The sequence below is a fragment of the Gigantopelta aegis genome, chromosome 10 (assembly GCF_016097555.1).
Source record: "Gigantopelta aegis isolate Gae_Host chromosome 10, Gae_host_genome, whole genome shotgun sequence".
In the NCBI taxonomy this organism is placed as follows: Eukaryota; Metazoa; Mollusca; class Gastropoda; order Neomphalida; family Peltospiridae; genus Gigantopelta; species Gigantopelta aegis.
In genome coordinates, this window is record NC_054708.1 from 79,063,014 (window position 1) to 79,081,496 (window position 18,483).

The following is an 18,483-nucleotide window of genomic DNA, read 5'->3' on the forward strand; positions in this document are numbered from 1 at the left end:
TCTACTAACTAATATGCATTCCAAACTGGCTGCCAACTAATGTATTCCTTGCATCTAGTCCCCTCCATTAACATTATCCATCCAACGAATAAACAATTGACAAAACTGCTCCATCCATTACTTTTCTCACCACACGCAAGCAGCACGCAACTCCCGGAGCGCAATAAGATCGTTGGATAAACCAATTTAAGACGGACTGGTTTCTAAAAAAATTAAAACCCACCCTGAAAACGTATATAGGTGTTTAAAGAATTGATTGTTAGGTGTCGGTAATACAGTTTGCTTAGCCATTTAGGCTAGCGTCTTACCAGAATTTGTACGGGATCGGCCGATAATCTTAATGGTTATTGGTGAATGAACTCGTAATTGATTCCGCGTAGACATCAAACGTAAACGGGACATTCCTGCATTACGTGAACGCTGCTGTACATTTCAAGGTCTGGGCGGCAGAAAAGCTGGCTTTAAAGAGAGTAGGAGAGAGAGTCGGGGGAAAACGCAACACTGTCTCTTTAACACGACACGGCGGCGCACGTTTTGCACGGATTAGCGGTGATGCCTAGCACGGATTAACGTCGGCTACTTAGAACGGATTAACATCAACTACTTTGCACGGAGTAATGCTCGGCTAATTCACACGGATTAGCGATCATCTATTTTGCGAGGGATTAACGCTTGGAATAATTTACACGTGATCTTTGACCCATTCTTTGGAAATTTTAAAGGATACCGGCGGCGGAAACTACCAAGAGAAAACAAAATGCTGGAATTATTTCACTGAGAAGTAAGTTTGGATTATTATTATTTTAAAATGATAATGATGTTCGATCGTCGTAGGAATATTTTGTTGTTGTTTTTGGCGATTTATTTTGAACGCACGTGTCTATGGAAATTTAACAATGATTTTGTTTGCAGTGGGTCAGACGTTGCGGCGACTTCAAAGAAAACGAAAATTCGTCAAACGATCTCTGTCACGAAGACCACTACAGTCGACCACTTCGTATGGATCAGGCGGTGAGTGTAATCACAAATTAAATATTAATTATTGCATTAGCTTCATCAGGCCCGCAGCCCAAGATGTGCGGCGCCAACAACGGGGGATAGGTGTTCTGAGGTGTTTATTTTTATTTATATTTAATTATTTATGACCCTTTTCTTTCAAAACGGTGTTAACCAACTTCCCCATGACATATTGAATTCATTGGCCGTATGGAAGGCTGACAGTGCCAGGAGGGTAATATCACCATGTAGGTAATTTTAAACACTGAAACAGTGGCAGAAATTAACCTGAAACAGTGTTGAAAGGGGGTCCTGTCATCCTTGTCCTTAATCACACCTCCCCACCCCAACCAGTGTTCTCGCTGCTCCATTTAAGCGGGGCGCCCCGCCCCGCTATTCCATTTTGCCGCCTTCCTTTCACGTTCCCCGCCCTCCTTTATTTTTGAGCGCCCTCCTTTATTTTTAATCGCCCCTCTTTATTTTCCAGCACCAATCTCCGCTATTTCCAAATGCACATTTTTTCCACAACAAAAAACAACGATCAGTCTGCACACCGAACATCAAAGGAAACAAGCCGCGTTGTGTACGAAAAAGCAATTGACGAAACATTTACGACAGTTACCGTAACGTAATTTAACAGTATTTTTAACAGCCTCTATTTTGTCCAATATCTGTATCCATTTGTATGTTTGATAGACACAATAAAAGTTATATTTTATGTAAGCAATGAAAACATTTTATTTTTTACGGATTCAGCAATCTCCGATTGAAAAAAAAACCCCTGTTATTTGGCGTTTGATATTTTGTCCTCTGTTGCAGATATAATTGGTTGAAACTTGATTTTTACTTTCTGTTATTCTGTTTATTAAGCAGATCTTTATAAAATATTGTAAACTTTTGATTTTGAGGGGATATGAACGCTTATAAAAACAACGGAAGTGGTAGTGTTTATCATTAAAATCATTTATCTTGAGTGCCAAATAATATATACACCGCCTTTACAAAAACGAAACTACTATTTATCAGCTGGCGATATTTTATCACAGCGATCGATTCATTCGATGAAGATGGAAATAACAAAAATGTATCTGACATTAGGAGATCACTTTACAAACATCTTTATTGTTTTTCGTATATCTTGAAATCTATATTAAAAATAATAATATTAAAACTTTGATCGGTCCAGCAAAACCGGAACTGCCCGTGAATGTCAGACCGATATCATTCAGTTAAAAGTTTTTTTTATAAACCCCTTTGCACTTTTTTGTAGGCAAAATAAGGAGTATGTCTTTTCTCAAAGTCTACCAACACACAACAATATGATAACCAAACTACTCTTCCCCCCCCCCCCCTTTTGTTTTGTTTTTTGCTCTATGTTTACTTTTTATTTTTTTTGAAGGGTGTGGTGCCGACTGGCCGCCCTCCTTTAATTTTCACCCAGCGAGAACACTGCCAACCATCTTTTTTATTTGACCATTACCTCATGATTGATAGATATTGTGGGTGCCCCCTCCCCCAACCCAATGTTGATGCCTCCCAATATAAAATCTTGAATAGCCAATATAATGCCTCCCACCCTCCTTTGTGTTTAATTTTGTAACAAACTGTAGACTTATATCTGGCACATTTTATATGTATGTTGGGGGTTGATAGGAGATTTCTGACAGTTCTAGCATAGATCTACTTGTATCACTAGAGAGGGCTAACCCTAATAGTTGGAATGGTCAGAAGTCTTGCCAGTAGGGCTCGAAACGGCCTGTAGACAGGTCGCCAAATGCGACCAATGTCCCGTTTGGGCTACTTAAATATTAAAAAATAATGGCGTTCGTCACCCAAATAATATTATGTGGGCGATCTTCTTTAGAGCTATAACCTATGAGCCACTATTAATATGTGTATTCCACATTAAAATCTTGCTCGTGGTTCTCTTACCATAATTTGTCAACATCCATTATTATTTTTTGGGCAACCATATTTTTTGGCAAGTTTCGAGCCCTGCTTGCCAGTATGGTCTGTATGCCAGTAGAGCAGCTTCAGGGATAAGTAATAATTAAATATTTTTTAATAATATAGTAGGTACAAAAAACATCAGCAAAACATCGTCCCCAGGAAGTATCTTATACCAGCTGGTATAAACAGACATACATACATGTTGAGCTCTATGGAAGTGAGGGTGAGGCTAATGTGGGCAGTTGCTAATTTATCGGATGTTTTCAGGTGACCACTTTCTGCATAGTCCTCAATCTGATTAAAATTAGCTCTACTGGTCTACCAGTAGATCTAACAGCATTGCGTGGACTCCCATGTCCAGGTGACATTTCATCTATAAATAACAATTTAAATATCGACCAATTACACTTCGCCTTTTATAGCGTTATTCAGAAGCATACAAATTCTAAAAATATCGGGTGAGACTATTTATGCAATAGGTGAACTTTTTGGCCTATTTCAACATTGAGAAAACGGGAAAAAGTGCAATAATAAACTCTGAATCGTATACTAGTATAAACAGATTTTATGGCTATACCATCGCGCTTTTGTTTTAGTCTTGAAACAAATTTTATATAAAATTTTATATTGAAATTAGTTTCCAGCGTACTTCGTAATTCACCTGAATCATTTTGTATACCCTCTGCATAATCCCGAATGTTTTCAAATTCTTTTCAAATCACTGGCATGATTTTGCAAGTAAGGTTTTGATTGGTCGAATGAAAGGTCAACTGGACATGAGCTCCAACGGGCTGCTGTTAGATCCACATGTAATAGTGGAGCTAATTTTAATTAGATTGCATAGTCCTCACTTATAAAGTCTACAAAATGTATTACTTTAACAGGCCAAAATATTAATTTTCATATCTGACAATTTCAATATGTACTATGTAGCAGCCCTACATCTAGGAGCCAGATGGCACCTACTGATATTTTTATATAGATAGTAGTAAATGTTTGAGTCGCCAAATGAAAACAAATGGTCGCATATACATGTATGTATGTATGATCAAATCAGTCACAATGTAGAGGGTTGTGTAGTATATTTTCCTTAGTGAATATAAATGTATGTTACAACTATATCTGAGAGTTAAATGTTTGCTGCAAACATCAATATTAGTGCAAGAAATTCCAAGTGTTGTAAGCCATTCAAAGTAATATGTACATGTATATATACATTTTGGGATAAAAAATCTGAAGTACCAAGAGGACCTTGGTACACATGTAGTGAACCTGATCAGAATTTTGCTGCTAGAGCTACAATGTCCCACATATTTATGATTTAAATGCTGACTTGTAATCATCAAGGCTTGAAAGTAATTTTGATGAGTGGGGAGCAATCTTTGCATCTGAAATTTTAAGCAGGAAGCAAATGCTAGAAAGAGGGATTCAATTGTAGATAAATTAGTCTCAAAATTGCCCTCCTGATTAGACTTGTAGTGTAAGTTTTTAACAATGCAGAAGACTTGAGACCACTAGAGAACATTTATTTATTAATCATCGACTGTTGGATGTCAAACATTTGGTAATTCTAACACATAGTCTTAGAGAAGAAACCTGCTACATTTTTCCATTAGTAGCAAGGAATCTTTTATATACACCATTACACAGACAGGATAGCACATACAATGGCCTTTGATATACCAGTCATAGTGTACTGGCTGGAACGAGGCTTGAGGCAAATACACATAAAAGCATAAGAACTGTATTATAACTCCTGAACAAGAGGAATTCTCGATATACATGTATCTGAAATACAGTAGAATTTTGTTGGATCGAACTTGGAAGGGTCGAATACACCATAACGCTCGAATCAAAAACATAGTCCAGAGTTATGCCAGTGTTCTCGCTGCTCCATTTAAGCGGGGCGCCCCGCCCCGCTATTCCATTTTGCCGCCCTCCTTTCACGTTCCCCGCCCTCCTTTATTTTTGAGTGCCCTCCTTTATTTTTGATCGCCCCTCTTTATTTTCCAGCACCCATCTCCGCTACTTCCAAATGCACATTTTTTCCACACAAAAAACAACGATCAGTCTGCACACTGAACATCAAAGGAAACAAGCCGCGTTGTGTATGAAAAAGCAATTGACGAAACATTTACGACAGTTACCGTAACGTAATTTAACTATTTTTAACAGCCTCTATTTTGTCCAATATCTGTATCCATTTGTATGTTTGATAGACACAATAAAAGTTATATTTTATGTAAGCAATGAAAACATTTTATTTTTTACGGATTCGGCAATCTCCGATTGAAAAAAAAAACCCTGTTATTTGGCGCCAAATTTGTCACGTGATCAGAGCGGTAATTCTGTCTTTTGTTTCCACTATCATTTGATATTTTGTCCTCTGTTGCAGATATAATTGGTTGAAACTGTTGATTTTTACTTTCTGTTATTCTGTTTATTAAGCAGATCTTTATAAAATATTGTAAACTTTTGATTTTGAGGGGATATGAATGCTTATAAAAACAACGGAAGTGGTAGTGTTTATCATTAAAATCATTTATCTTGAGTGCCAAATAATATATACACCGCCTTTACAAAAATGAAACTACTTTTTATCAGCTGGCGATATTTTATCACAGCGATCGATTCATTCGATGAAGATGGAAATAACAAAAATGTATCTGACATTAGGAGATCACTTTACAAACATCTTTATTGTTTTTCGTATATCTTGAAATCTTTATTAAAAATAATAATATTAAAACTTTGATTGGTCCAGCAAAACCGGAACTGCCCGTGAATGTCAGACCGATATCATTCAGTTAAAAGTTTTTTTTATAAACCCCTTAGCACTTTTTTGTAGGCAAAATAAGGAGTATGTCTTTTCTCAAAGTCTACCAACACACAACAATATGATAACCAAACTACTACCCCCCCCCCCCCCCTTTTTGTTTGTTTTTTGCTTTATGTTGTTTTTTTTGTTTTTTTTGAAGGGTGTGGTGCCGACCGGCCGCCCTCCTTTAATTTTCACCCAGCGAAAACTCTGGTTATGCTTACACGTTGTTGACCGAATGATTAGGTTGAACTACCCGATGGGTTGAACACTTTCTCAAGCACCGACGGGGTTCGAGCCAACATAATTCAAACTGTACTCTGAACAATAATATGGAAAGCAAAAACTGCTTGTGACATTGATTATCAGAAAGCATAAATTGCATATTTTGCAGTCATGACAATTGCTTCTTGCTCCCGGCCGATTTCGAGCTCTGGTGATAATCCCGTCCAGTGATTGATTATTTATAATAAAAAATTCAACAGTTGGATTCTAGTGATCAATATAGTCATGGAAAATGTCAACTGTAATATTCCTTGTTGATGAAATATAAACATGGAAAATAATCTGCTGTGAATTGAGATTGTATTCTATTATACATAAAAAGAAAACAGATATCAAATCAGCATTACAGGTAAAACTAGTTAAATTTATATGGTTTATCCTTGGAAACAATACTAGTGACTTCATCTTAATAATTCAAATAATTCTTAATTAAGCTGATACGAATTCTAACCAATTCCATAAAAGCTATTTTCCAAGTTTGCAATTTTTTGGTGTGTGTGGTTTGTGTGGGTATGGAATATGGCAAACAGACACATAAAAAAAGTAATTTTATGGTTATCGATAATAGGGTTTTAATGCCAAAAGCCACATGCAAAGAACAAAATGTATGGAAAATGTCTCTAATTGAAAGCAGATCAGTTGAAGCACACCAATTACAACTAATGATCAATGGAGGAGTTCCAACTGATTCCCAACACTCAGTGTCATTCAACAAACAGTCCATATTTGTATATAATTACAATTCTTTTTCTTGTCTGTATTGGATATTACTTTGCTAATTAATGACATTGTCTAGAACTATACTGTTTTGCAATCTAGGAAAATCAGCAAGTATAAAATATTTGCGATGTATTGAGGCACACAAAATGCTAATAGATTGGAAAAGACTATTTGTTCAATGATTTCTCATCAGCACCTTGTCTACTCATGTGTTAGGTGTCTAACACATGATAATTCAGAACTCAATTGTCATCAAATTCTACCAATTTACATTATGATTCAAACAACCATATATCATGAGAATCCACAAGAATCAATCTTTTTTAACAATGTACAAATTGATTCAGAATCTGAAGTCTATAAATAATATATTTATTATTTGGACATTTAAACATTCATTCTTTATTTGTTTTCATTTATAACTGCAATAAATAAAATAAAATAAATCCTGGCCAACTCTAAACATATTCTGTTTGCTGCAACCCATAAAAATCATCCCTCTAACTCAAACGTCTTTTTTCAGTTCTGAATTTTGATTCTTCTTCTTTCTTTTTTTTCATTAAAAAATTAATGAAAAATTACATTTATAGTTTTTCAAGATACTGGCCAACTGCCTTTGGGACACTGGACTGGTTTACTAAAAACAAACCATGTTTCAAGGATAGCTCGAAAAGACAATTTTGAGATATGCATCCAAGGTACAATGAATGAATGAATGAATGAATGAATGAATGTTTAACGACACCCCAGCACGAAAAATACATCGGCTATTGGGTGTCAAACTATGGTAATGCAAATAAATAAAGTGATGATCAACATCAATATAAAAATTCAAGACTTAAACAAAAACAGTGTAAAGAACTGTGCAAAAACACAAATATCACAGAATTTTACAGATACTGAATTTTACTCAAAACTTCAATTTTGTGCTGTATTGGCCATTCTCAAAGAGAATGTTACACCCCTGCACCACGGTGAGGTTACAGCACACACAGGGGCCAAGGTACAAAGACATGTAATTAAACTGTCGGTTCAAACTGTATTATTAAAGAGATTTATTCCAGTTGTTCCGTCACCTTGGTGCGATAAAGGCTGTTCCGAAAATAATTAATATGTGTGTGTGGATTTTATATTTTTGCAGCAAAATGTATTTCCAGGCAGACTAAATATATATACAGTATGACAATTGGACTTACGATAGTTTTCCCTAATATATTCACACTGTTAGCAAAAAGCTGAATATATTTTGGTTTTAAAGTGAAAAAACAACTTGCAATTAAGTGATTAATAAGAGTCACCTAACGTAATGTATTTTATATAAGTTTTAATAATTTATTATCATGTTTATGTCCCAAGTTGATATTATTTTCAGTTGTCACAAGCTTTTGTGAGTGACATAAACTTGATACGAGTTTAATGTCCTATTTATTACACATAATCAATTTTAATTTATATCACTGAACTTGTCTCATGATGTTCCAGTAAGGTTCCAATGGAACATAATATATTGATGTGAGGGAAGACATTTTTAACCATATGGGTAATATTATACATGTATTAAGTAAACAACCACATGTCTTTTATAAGACCAGTAATACACCAGTTGTTGGAATGGAAAATTGTTGCATTAAAATGTTCTTGTTATGTTGATCCATTGACTCTTGTGACAGCTTGGCCTTAGTCATGGGATGCTGGCTCAAATGAGAAATCATTCCACTAAAATGTTCTTATTTTGTTGATCCATTGACTCTTGTGACAGCTTGGCCTTAGTCATGGAATGCTGGCTCAAATGAGAAATCATTCCACTAAAATGTTCTTATTTTGTTGATCCATTGACTCTTGTGACAGCTTGGCCTTAGTCATGGGATGCTGGCTCAAATGAGAAATCATTCCACTAAAATGTTCTTATTTTGTTGATCCATTGACTCTTGTGACAGCTTGGCCTTAGTCATGGGATGCTGGCTCAAATGAGAAATCATTCCACTAAAATGTTCTTATTTTGTTGATCCATTGACTCTTGTGACAGCTTGGCCTTAGTCATGGGATGCTGGCTCAAATGAGAAATCATTCCACTAAAATGTTCTTATTTTGTTGATCCATTGACTCTTGTGACAGCTTGGCCTTAGTCATGGAATGCTGGCTCAAATGAGAAATCATTCCACTAAAATGTTCTTATTTTGTTGATCCATTGACTCTTGTGACAGCTTGGCCTTAGTCATGGGATGCTGGCTCAAATGAGAAATCATTCCACTAAAATGTTCTTATTTTGTTGATCCATTGACTCTTGTGACAGCTTGGCCTTAGTCATGGGATGCTGGCTCAAATGAGAAATCATTCCACTAAAATGTTCTTATTTTGTTGATCCATTGACTCTTGTGACAGCTTGGCCTTAGTCATGGAATGCTGGCTCAAATGAGAAATCATTCCACTAAAATGTTCTTATTTTGTTGATCCATTGACTCTTGTGACAGCTTGGCCTTAGTCATGGGATGCTGGCTCAAATGAGAAATCATTCCACTAAAATGTTCTTATTTTGTTGATCCATTGACTCTTGTGACAGCTTGGCCTTAGTCATGGGATGCTGGCTCAAATGAGAAATCATTCCACTAAAATGTTCTTATTTTGTTGATCCATTGACTCTTGTGACAGCTTGGCCTTAGTCATGGAATGCTGGCTCAAATGAGAAATCATTCCACTAAAATGTTCTTATTTTGTTGATCCATTGACACCCTAGTTAACATGGCCTTTGATAAACCAGTCATGATTAGAATGAGAAATATCCTGGTGACTTGATCCACTGAGGAGGATTGATCCTCTGATCCACTGCACCTCAGGCAGAAGCTCTAGTTGATTCACTACACGCTGGCAGCTGCCAGTGATGTATCACTGTGATGGGAATTCTACAGGAAGCCTCAAGTTAGTTAATAAATTCATCCAGTGCTGTATGTGCAGCAGCTTTCTAAAGCTCGCTTCAGGTCAAACATTTTAATGATGTGATGTTAAAGCACTAAGGCCACTGTGTAAAAAATATAAGGTTTTCTATAAACCACATGAATGTAGGTCATAATATTGCAGTGTGGAATTAAAGGTGCAGTATCATAGATACATGTGCTATATTTCACTGTTTTCACATTTGTTTGTGATAAATAACTACAAATTAAGTGATCACACGTGTAGAATCTTTCTATAAATAATTTGGGAATATTGAATTTGTAATATTTTTGGAAGCCTTATATACATGTAAGTAGTTGATGTTTTGTATGACTTAGATTCCCGTCTTATCACATAAGAAATCTTATAAAATAACTTGGAATACATTTCTGAATATGTACAACACTTTACCTTGACTATTAACATTAATTACTGCACTAAAAAGACGTTAGTGTGCTCAGAACAGACAAAAAAGCATGAGGTGCCCCAATTTGTGTGATCTATATTAAAGCCCGACAAAAATATACCTGAAATTAAATAAATCTAATTTTCCCATTAAAAGTACATTGTACTTTATTCAGTTAGTTACAGAGGCATCATGACCTATTTATTATTATTATTATTATTATTATATATATATATATGTGTATGTGTATGTGTATGTGTATGTGTATGTGTATGTGTATATGTATATGTATATGTATATGTATATATATATATAATGTTCAAAATAAGTAGGGGATATTCAAATATAACAAAATACAACAGAGATGTATTCATTTTTATTGCAATATTAATTAATGGTAAGACACAAGCACTCGTATGACAAGGGATTGGCATTAAAGATTGTAGCCAGGATAGTGATGTAGGTCAGGAGGAGACACAGATAGGCAACAGGGGTGGTGCTTGTCAATTTGATGTTTTCAATATTTGTACTAGTAACGGGTAAAACCCCAGCGGTTCACCAAGCACACATGAATCAGATGTGGCATGCTCCTGATTAAATGTCCAGTGATATTTTTGGAGATTCTTTCCCATTCCTCTTGGAGAGCAGTGCCTAATTCAGCCAAGTTGGTTGGCTGACGTTGATGTTCTCGGAAACGTTGTCCAATGATGTTCCACATGTGCTCAATGGGTGAAAGGTCTAGGCTTAGGGCTGACCATGGTAATGTGGTGATGTTCTGTTGCCGCAGATACTCATTGACTAGTAGACTGGTGAGCATGGGCGTTGTCCTGAAAAACAAAATAGCATCCAGCCTGATGTGCAAAGGACACAACAATCGGTGCAAGAATGTTGTCAGTGACCCTCCCATGAACAATATGCAGCTGGGTTCTGGCAGTCATGGTGATGCCATCCCACACCATAACAGACCTTCCTCCAAATCGGTCATGATGATGAACGTTAATGTTGATGTTGGTGTAGCGTTCATTGGAATGTCGCCAGACATGCAGTCATCGATCATGGAAGTGTAGTGTGAATCTGGATTCGTGTGAAAAGATTACCCAAGCCCAATGCCTGTTAGCCCAATGTCTACGATGTGTACACCATTGGCATCTGGCAGCAATGGTCTCACAGTCAGTTGTGGGGTAACATAGGATTGACATGTGTGGATATTACTTCTATACTTTCTGTTACGAATAGTCTGACCAGACACTGTAACACCAGTTGTAACACAGAGTTCTCTTGCGATTTGATTGGCTGACTGACCTCGATTCCTCAATGTGTAAGTCGTGATGAAGCGGTCCTGAACCGGAGTTGTGGCCCTTGGCCATCCTGAACAAGGTCGAACATCCACATTTCTGGTTTGTCGATATTGGGCCAACATTCGGCTAATGACTGATTGTGACACTAGGGGCCGATTTCATATGTTTGCTTTATCGGTGGGTTTTGGAAACATATGGGTTAAACCGAAGTTAAACCCTGGGTCATGTTTACTGTGCATTTCACATGTCTGGTTTTCAGTAACCTTGGTTTAACACTGGGTTGCAATTGTATTGCTTGTTTAAACCTGCCCTTGAGGTGGTTTTTCGCTGGTTTTGCTCAAGTAACTTTTCTTCATAGATAATTTCGCCAGCAAAATGGTGTTTTACATCAGTATCGCAGAGCCATTAAATGTGAATGTATTTTTAGAGACCATTTTAACCCACTACAGTAGCAGATAAAGAGTGGGGCATCAGGGGGTTCGACCCCCACCCCCTTTTAGACAAGATGCCCTTTTGTTTTTTTAAAGTTTCTTTTAGCACGACTGCATATAGAAAATAATACGAGTGGCCGTTAGATACCATTTATCTTACAAGTTGTTTTAAAACGTTTTTAATCAGCAAGTAAGATAAAATGGTATCTAACGGACACAAATGCATTATTTTATTTCTTAAATATCCTCAAAAATATTTTTGCAAATTTTAACATCTTTTTCGACTAAAAGTTATTTACAGCCCTTCCGCTTGTAGACAAATGATTGTTGGGTTAACTATACATCACAGTGTAATCGATTTCGACTGTGCTGTTTTTCCATTGGATGAATGGCATTGGTGACCTAGACATTGGTCACCTAGGAGCAGCCAGTCATATGTCTTTAAATTGTTAAACCACGTACCCTATTTGACCAGAAAGTAGCCCATGTCTTTGAATAAGCCCTCCTCCGTTTTGATAGCATTTAAGAAACTGGGCCCTCATTTGTAAATAAGCTCACCCCCAACTTCGTCACCTTAGGCTTATAAATAACATGAAACTGCAAGTTTGCTCAAATTTCAAATACCTCCTGCAGATAATTAAACACATATGTAACACAATATTTTACCACCAGTGAGATTTAGCAGTCTAACAGTAACAGTGTGTAACATTGTTTTCAGTTTCATGTCATAGGGTTTTAGTACACATTCAGAACAAGCTGTTGTAGCGCAGGCCTGTCCATGACAGGAAAGGTGGGGGGAGGGGAGAGGAGGGACCGCCTGCACTGGCAGGTGCAAGGGAGCACCAGCAGCCCGATCAAATCGGTAGCAGGCGTGTGGGGGTGGTGGTGGTGCTATGGAATTTGAATGTTGCAGTTAAATGCCAAAGAGAAAAGGGTACGCAATTTTGATTGAGGGAATTTGGCGCAATTTTGAACGGTCGGTCAAAAGGTAAATGGCCGAGCTAATTTAGTTTTTGATATTAGTGAATCGAGAGTAACTTGTTAATTTTAGACCTTAGTTTCATGCTTGCACTATTTCTTTAAGTACCCAAGCTCAAGTCTGAACCAAAACCAATGCTAATTAGGCAAATACCTTATTCTGATTGGCTAAGAACAATGACAGATTGACAACTCTTTGTAGTGTAAAAGCTGGCTGCCTGTGTGACAAATGTGTGTGTACACTGTTGAGTTTGTTGTTAATTGCTGTTGTTTTAAAGGGACATTTCCGAGTTTGCTGCATTGTAAGATGTTTTCGACTTATAAAATAATTCTATGATTAAACATACTTATTAAATATATTTTCTTGTTTAGAATATCAGTGTATGTATATTCAATGTGTTTTTGGTCGTCTTAATATTTGTAAGAAGCCCAAACTGGAGTTTGTTTTAAAATAATTTCGTACGTATGAAAAAATAGTTTTTAGGAAATAAAAAGAAATTTAACCTACTACAAAAATTAGAACGATCAGAAACACGTTTACAATACAGCCACTAATATTTTATGCATATGTGATATGTAATTATAGTCATCAAAAAGTCTTGTTAGTCGATAACATCTTAAACATTGCAGCAAATGGGAATGTCATTTTAAGTCCTCTCAGCATTAAATTTTGGATGTAAATAAACAGCACTGGTAAGTAATTGTAACATAGAAGGTGTGTTTCTGATAATTAGATGCTAGTAAAAAACCCAGTTTAATTAATAAACAATTATTATTTATTAATAACAAATGGAACACTAATTTTGTGTAATTAATAGATGTGCTACTGAACGTTTTTTGTTTTCTTCCTAGTTCATTTAATTATTATTATTATTATTATTATTATTTTTATTTTTTTCAACAAAACTGGCCCCTTGTCTGGGAATAAGCCCACCCCATGCTAAGCTCACAATGAGTTGTCTTGGCCCCCTGGGCTTATTTCTGGTCAAATAGGGTACATGTTAACAAGTATGTGTTATCAAAAATAACGAATGGTGTTCTCACCAACGGTTATGTAAGAAAATTAGATCCACACAACAATTATTCACCATATTTGTGGCGAATGAACAACAAAGCGCCTGAGATATATAGATGATAATAAACAAGATAAAAGTTATTTAAAAAAAAAATCATGAGTGAAATAATTTTTAGTTGTCATGAACTTTAGCGAGGGACCTAAATTTGATAATAACTGGTATCTCGTTTATTATTCTATTTATTACCCAAGCTATTTTTTATTTAAACACCTTTATTTTAGACGCACATGCACGTACATGTATAGAAACGATATAAACCACTTTACACATTGTTCTGAGTATTCGTACTGCTTTGTATTTTAATCACACTCATAGATAATTTTCAAAAACAAAAGTTATCTTTATTCTGCTAAAAATATATATAATGAATTGCATTAAAATAACATTTTGTTAAAAATTTAAAACTAAAAACAGAGTCATGAACGCAAATTCTTTAAACATCTATCACAAACTGCAGTCTTATAATGACATGCTTTCGTGTTTGTCTCATCTTAATAAAGGGGAAAAAAGGTGAGATAGGCCTACAGGTTTGAAAATTTAACAAAATGTTTTCTCGTTACCCTCAGGCGTACGGGTCCCTTTTTTGTTTTGGAGTGGTGGGGGGGGGGGGGGAGGCTGGTTTTTGTCCCAATTAAAGGGAAATGCCCAATTCTGGGTAACAACGTTTATTTATCTGTGCATCATTGCCAACAGCTATACACAGTGAAACATTATCAGGCCAGCTTATTTTGGCCAAAGATCTCCATCATTTTTGCCCGAATATGGTTTGCCCCAGACTGGTGGGGTGGGGGGTGGGGGGTAGATAGCTGATCCCCCATCTACTACACGAATGCTAATAATATACTAGCAACGAGTTTGAACTACAAAGTAATGAAGTGTAAGCTATCCCTCGCTTATGTCCCTTTCCCAATCTGTGGGTAACCCTCTAAAAAGCGTGGTTTTGTAAACACATAAACCAGTGTTAAACCTAGGTTTTGATATAACCTGGTGTTACGAAACACAGACATATGAAATCGGCCCATTAAGTCTACAGGCCACAGTTCTCTGGGTGGTGCAAACTTGGAGCATGCCTACAGCCCTGAGACGTTCCTTATGTTGTAGACGTCACATTGTTGAAAAGTTACACAATGTTGTAAAGAATGTGACAGCAAGGTTATGATTTAGTGTTCAAGTAACAAACAAGAAAGAATATTGCCACAATATGCACACAACGTACATACAAACTAAGTTTTAAATTTCAAATCACACTCTTCACACGTGCAATGTCACATCATGTGCTTTGCGATCAAAACAGTCGGTGCATTTTTTTCATGCTCTTTGAGTGGGAACATTAACGCACATTGTGCACTTATTTTGAATTTTATATCACATTTCATTTTATAATTATTGATATCTCAAATAGAATATCCCCTACTTTTTTTTAACTATATATATATCTATATATATCTATATACACACATACACACATACACATATATATATATGCGTGTGTGTGTGTGTATGTGTATCTATCTATATATATATATATATATATATATATATATATATATATATATATATATATATACATACACACACATACACACATACACACATATATATATATTCAGTAAGGTACTCTTAAAATGAACTGGAAGGGACCATGATAGTTAGTTCATTATAGCAGTGATTTGTTGTACACATTTGCATAAGTGAGTTATTAATATATAGGGAGATAAACGGGACTTTACGATCATTTCGTTCTATGCAATACTTCGTTCTAAGCATGCTCATTATAAGTGTACTTTACTGTATATATATATACTAGTATACAGTATGTATACATGTAAGCACATGCATACCCACGCAAGCATTTCACAAGTTAAACTATATACACGTATGTATATATATAGGTATAGGTATAGGTATAGGTATAGGTATAGGTATAGGTATAGGTATAGGTATAGGTATAGGTATAGGTATAGGTACAGGCACAGGTATATGTATAATGTATATGCATATGTATATACAGTGTGTGTGTGTGTGTGTGTGTGTGTGTGTGTGTGTGTGTGTGTGTGTGTGTGTGTGTGTGTGTGTGTGTGTGTGTGTGTGTGTGCATACATTTTTGCCGAAGTCATTGATTTGTTCTTTTGTAATGTGTTATCCTTTAGAAGTTTGCTCAGTTACCAGGGGACTGAAGGCAGTGTGTGTATACAGAGCTTCAGTGAACGGAATATAAATAAATAATGATAAAAGAGAAAAGTGAATTGTATTTGCCTTGAATACAGATATGCCTTGACAAATATGGATACGAAAACATCATCAGCTATAGTACGAACTAACTAAAATAAACTGACAGTTCTGAAAATCAATGATTATATAAAGCAGACATCTGTAAACATAGCACAGTGAAGTGTGGTGCAGTGGTTAGGCTTTCGGACGTATTGCTGGGTGCATTGTGCTATGGGATGGTAGACCACTTGGTTGAGCTACTTGGGACATAGGATTCAATAACCTCAGTGGACCCATTCTCTGACTGAGGTTTTCCCTGTCCAAACCAGTGCCCCATAACCAGTATGTCAAAGGCTGTGGTATACATGTCCTGTCTTGCTTTTGGCAAAGTTCACAGATTAGATCCCTTGCTGCTAGTAGAAAACAATGTTGTGGGTTTGCTCAAAGACTATATGACGGAATTATCAAATGTTTGACATCAAGTAGTTGATGATTAACAAATCAATGTTTTCTAGTGGTGGTGTTAAACTAACAAAAACCAAACAAAAAACCCCAACCTTGATCATGGTCCTGCATTCTTATCTTGGTTGGCAAAATGAAGGTCGGTGCTTAGATGCTTGCGTGATGTACAGCCAGTCCCTGTCGTGATGTACAGCCAGTCCCTGTCGTGATGTACAGCCAGTCCCTGTCGTGATGTACAGCCAGTCCCTGTCGTGATGTACAGCCAGTCCCTTGCGTGATGTACAGCCAGTCCCTGTCGTGATGTACAGCCAGTCCCTGTCGTGATGTACAGCCAGTCCCTTGCGTGATGTACAGCCAGTCCCTGTCGTGATGTACAGCCAGTCCCTGTCGTGATGTACAGCCAGTCCCTGTCGATGGACCCATTTGGCTATTTCTTATTCTAGCAAGTGCTCCATAATTGGTTTAACGAAGGTCATTGAATGCACTAATATGTCTGTGGGATGCTGCATATAAAAGATACCTTGCTGCTTATCGGAAGGAATAGCCATTGAAGTGCTAACAGTGGGTTTCCTCTCTCATTATTGGTGGGTCTGATGCCACATAACTGTAATTAAAATATGTTGAGTGTATTGTTAAATAAAACATTCCTGCCTACCTATGTACTATTCTCTCTTGCTCCATTCAACTGATTGTTGTTTTTTCCTCGTTCCAATCAGTGCACCATAACTGGTCAAAGACCGTGACCAGTATGTGCTTTCCTGTGTGGGAAAGTGCATATAAAAGATCCCTTGTTGCATTAGGAAAAATGTAGCAGGTTTCCTCTGATACTACGAGTCAGAATTACCAAATGTTTGACATCCAATAGCCGATAATTAATTATTCAATGTGCTCCAGTAGTGTCGTTAAACAAAACAAACTTTATTCTCTCTTGCCTGCTAGACTGAATTAATTAACTAACTTTTGCATGGGGCGAGATAAATCTGTCTGACCCTAGTGTTAAGTGATTGCTAAAACCACCTGATATCATAACTCATCTTTTACAATGATTGATGTCATAACTAATCTTTTACTATGACTGACATAACTCTTTTTTTTCCTTCAGAATTCTGTTGAATTTTTTATTTTCCAAGTTGCCAATCCACATAGAATTATTGTTTTAAAACAATTTTAACAAATTAATATTTTCAACTTTATATTTATTGTCAAGTTGTGGCATGTTTATGTTGTTGCATAATTTGGACTATATTTTTGGACACATGCTTAACTCAATTTATTGTTAAAGTGTTCATTAAAGTGTCAAGAAAAAACATTTAGTTTACTAATGTTTTGTTGTAATTGAGTAGGCAAGAAAAAGAATCAATCACCGGTGTGCGGAATAGATACGGCAATTCTAACCTGCTGGACTAACTGATATCTGTAAGGACCTCTGAAAACCTCACCCCCCATCCCCCCCAAGAAATATTTTGTCTCTTGGGTTGAAATTGTCTGATCTATACCTCACAATGATTATAGATTCTATTCTAAAGTAAAGTTAATATAAATGGTCCCTTGCTTCTTTCACATCAGAAATAGCTTGTGTGATCACAGTGTGTTTCCTCTGTTGGTCTGTTGGTCTAACTCTCTTCCCTCTTCTCTCCCTGGCCCCCCCCCCCCCCCCTCCCCCTCTCTCCTTCCCTCCCTCTCTCTTTGTCTCTCTCTCTCCCCCTCCCATCCCTCCTATCTCTCTCTCTCTCTCTCTCTCTCTCTCTCTCTCTCTCTCTCTCTCTCTCTCTCTCTCTCTCTCTCTCTCTCTCTCTCACTACTGAGCTGGTGTTAAACAAATATTCCAATCCTTTACATGATCCTTATCATTAAGCAGCAAATATTTTTAAAAAAGAAATTTTAATTCTGAAGAAAAAGTGGATTTTGTTTTAGGTATCCA

General features: G+C 36.5%; 1 protein-coding gene across 1 annotated transcript in view; it reads left to right on the forward strand.

Moving 5' to 3' along the window:
- Positions 1–491: 491 nt before the first annotated feature.
- The window catches only part of LOC121383253 (Kv channel-interacting protein 4-like), a 473,604-nt gene continuing 455,612 nt past the window's right edge, over positions 492–18,483 (forward strand). Inside the window, exons 1-2 of the mRNA XM_041513154.1 lie at positions 492–781; positions 913–1,011. Of these exons, the coding sequence (XP_041369088.1) occupies position 781; positions 913–1,011 (100 nt within the window). The 5' untranslated portion in view covers positions 492–780. The remainder of the gene's footprint in view (positions 782–912; positions 1,012–18,483) is intronic.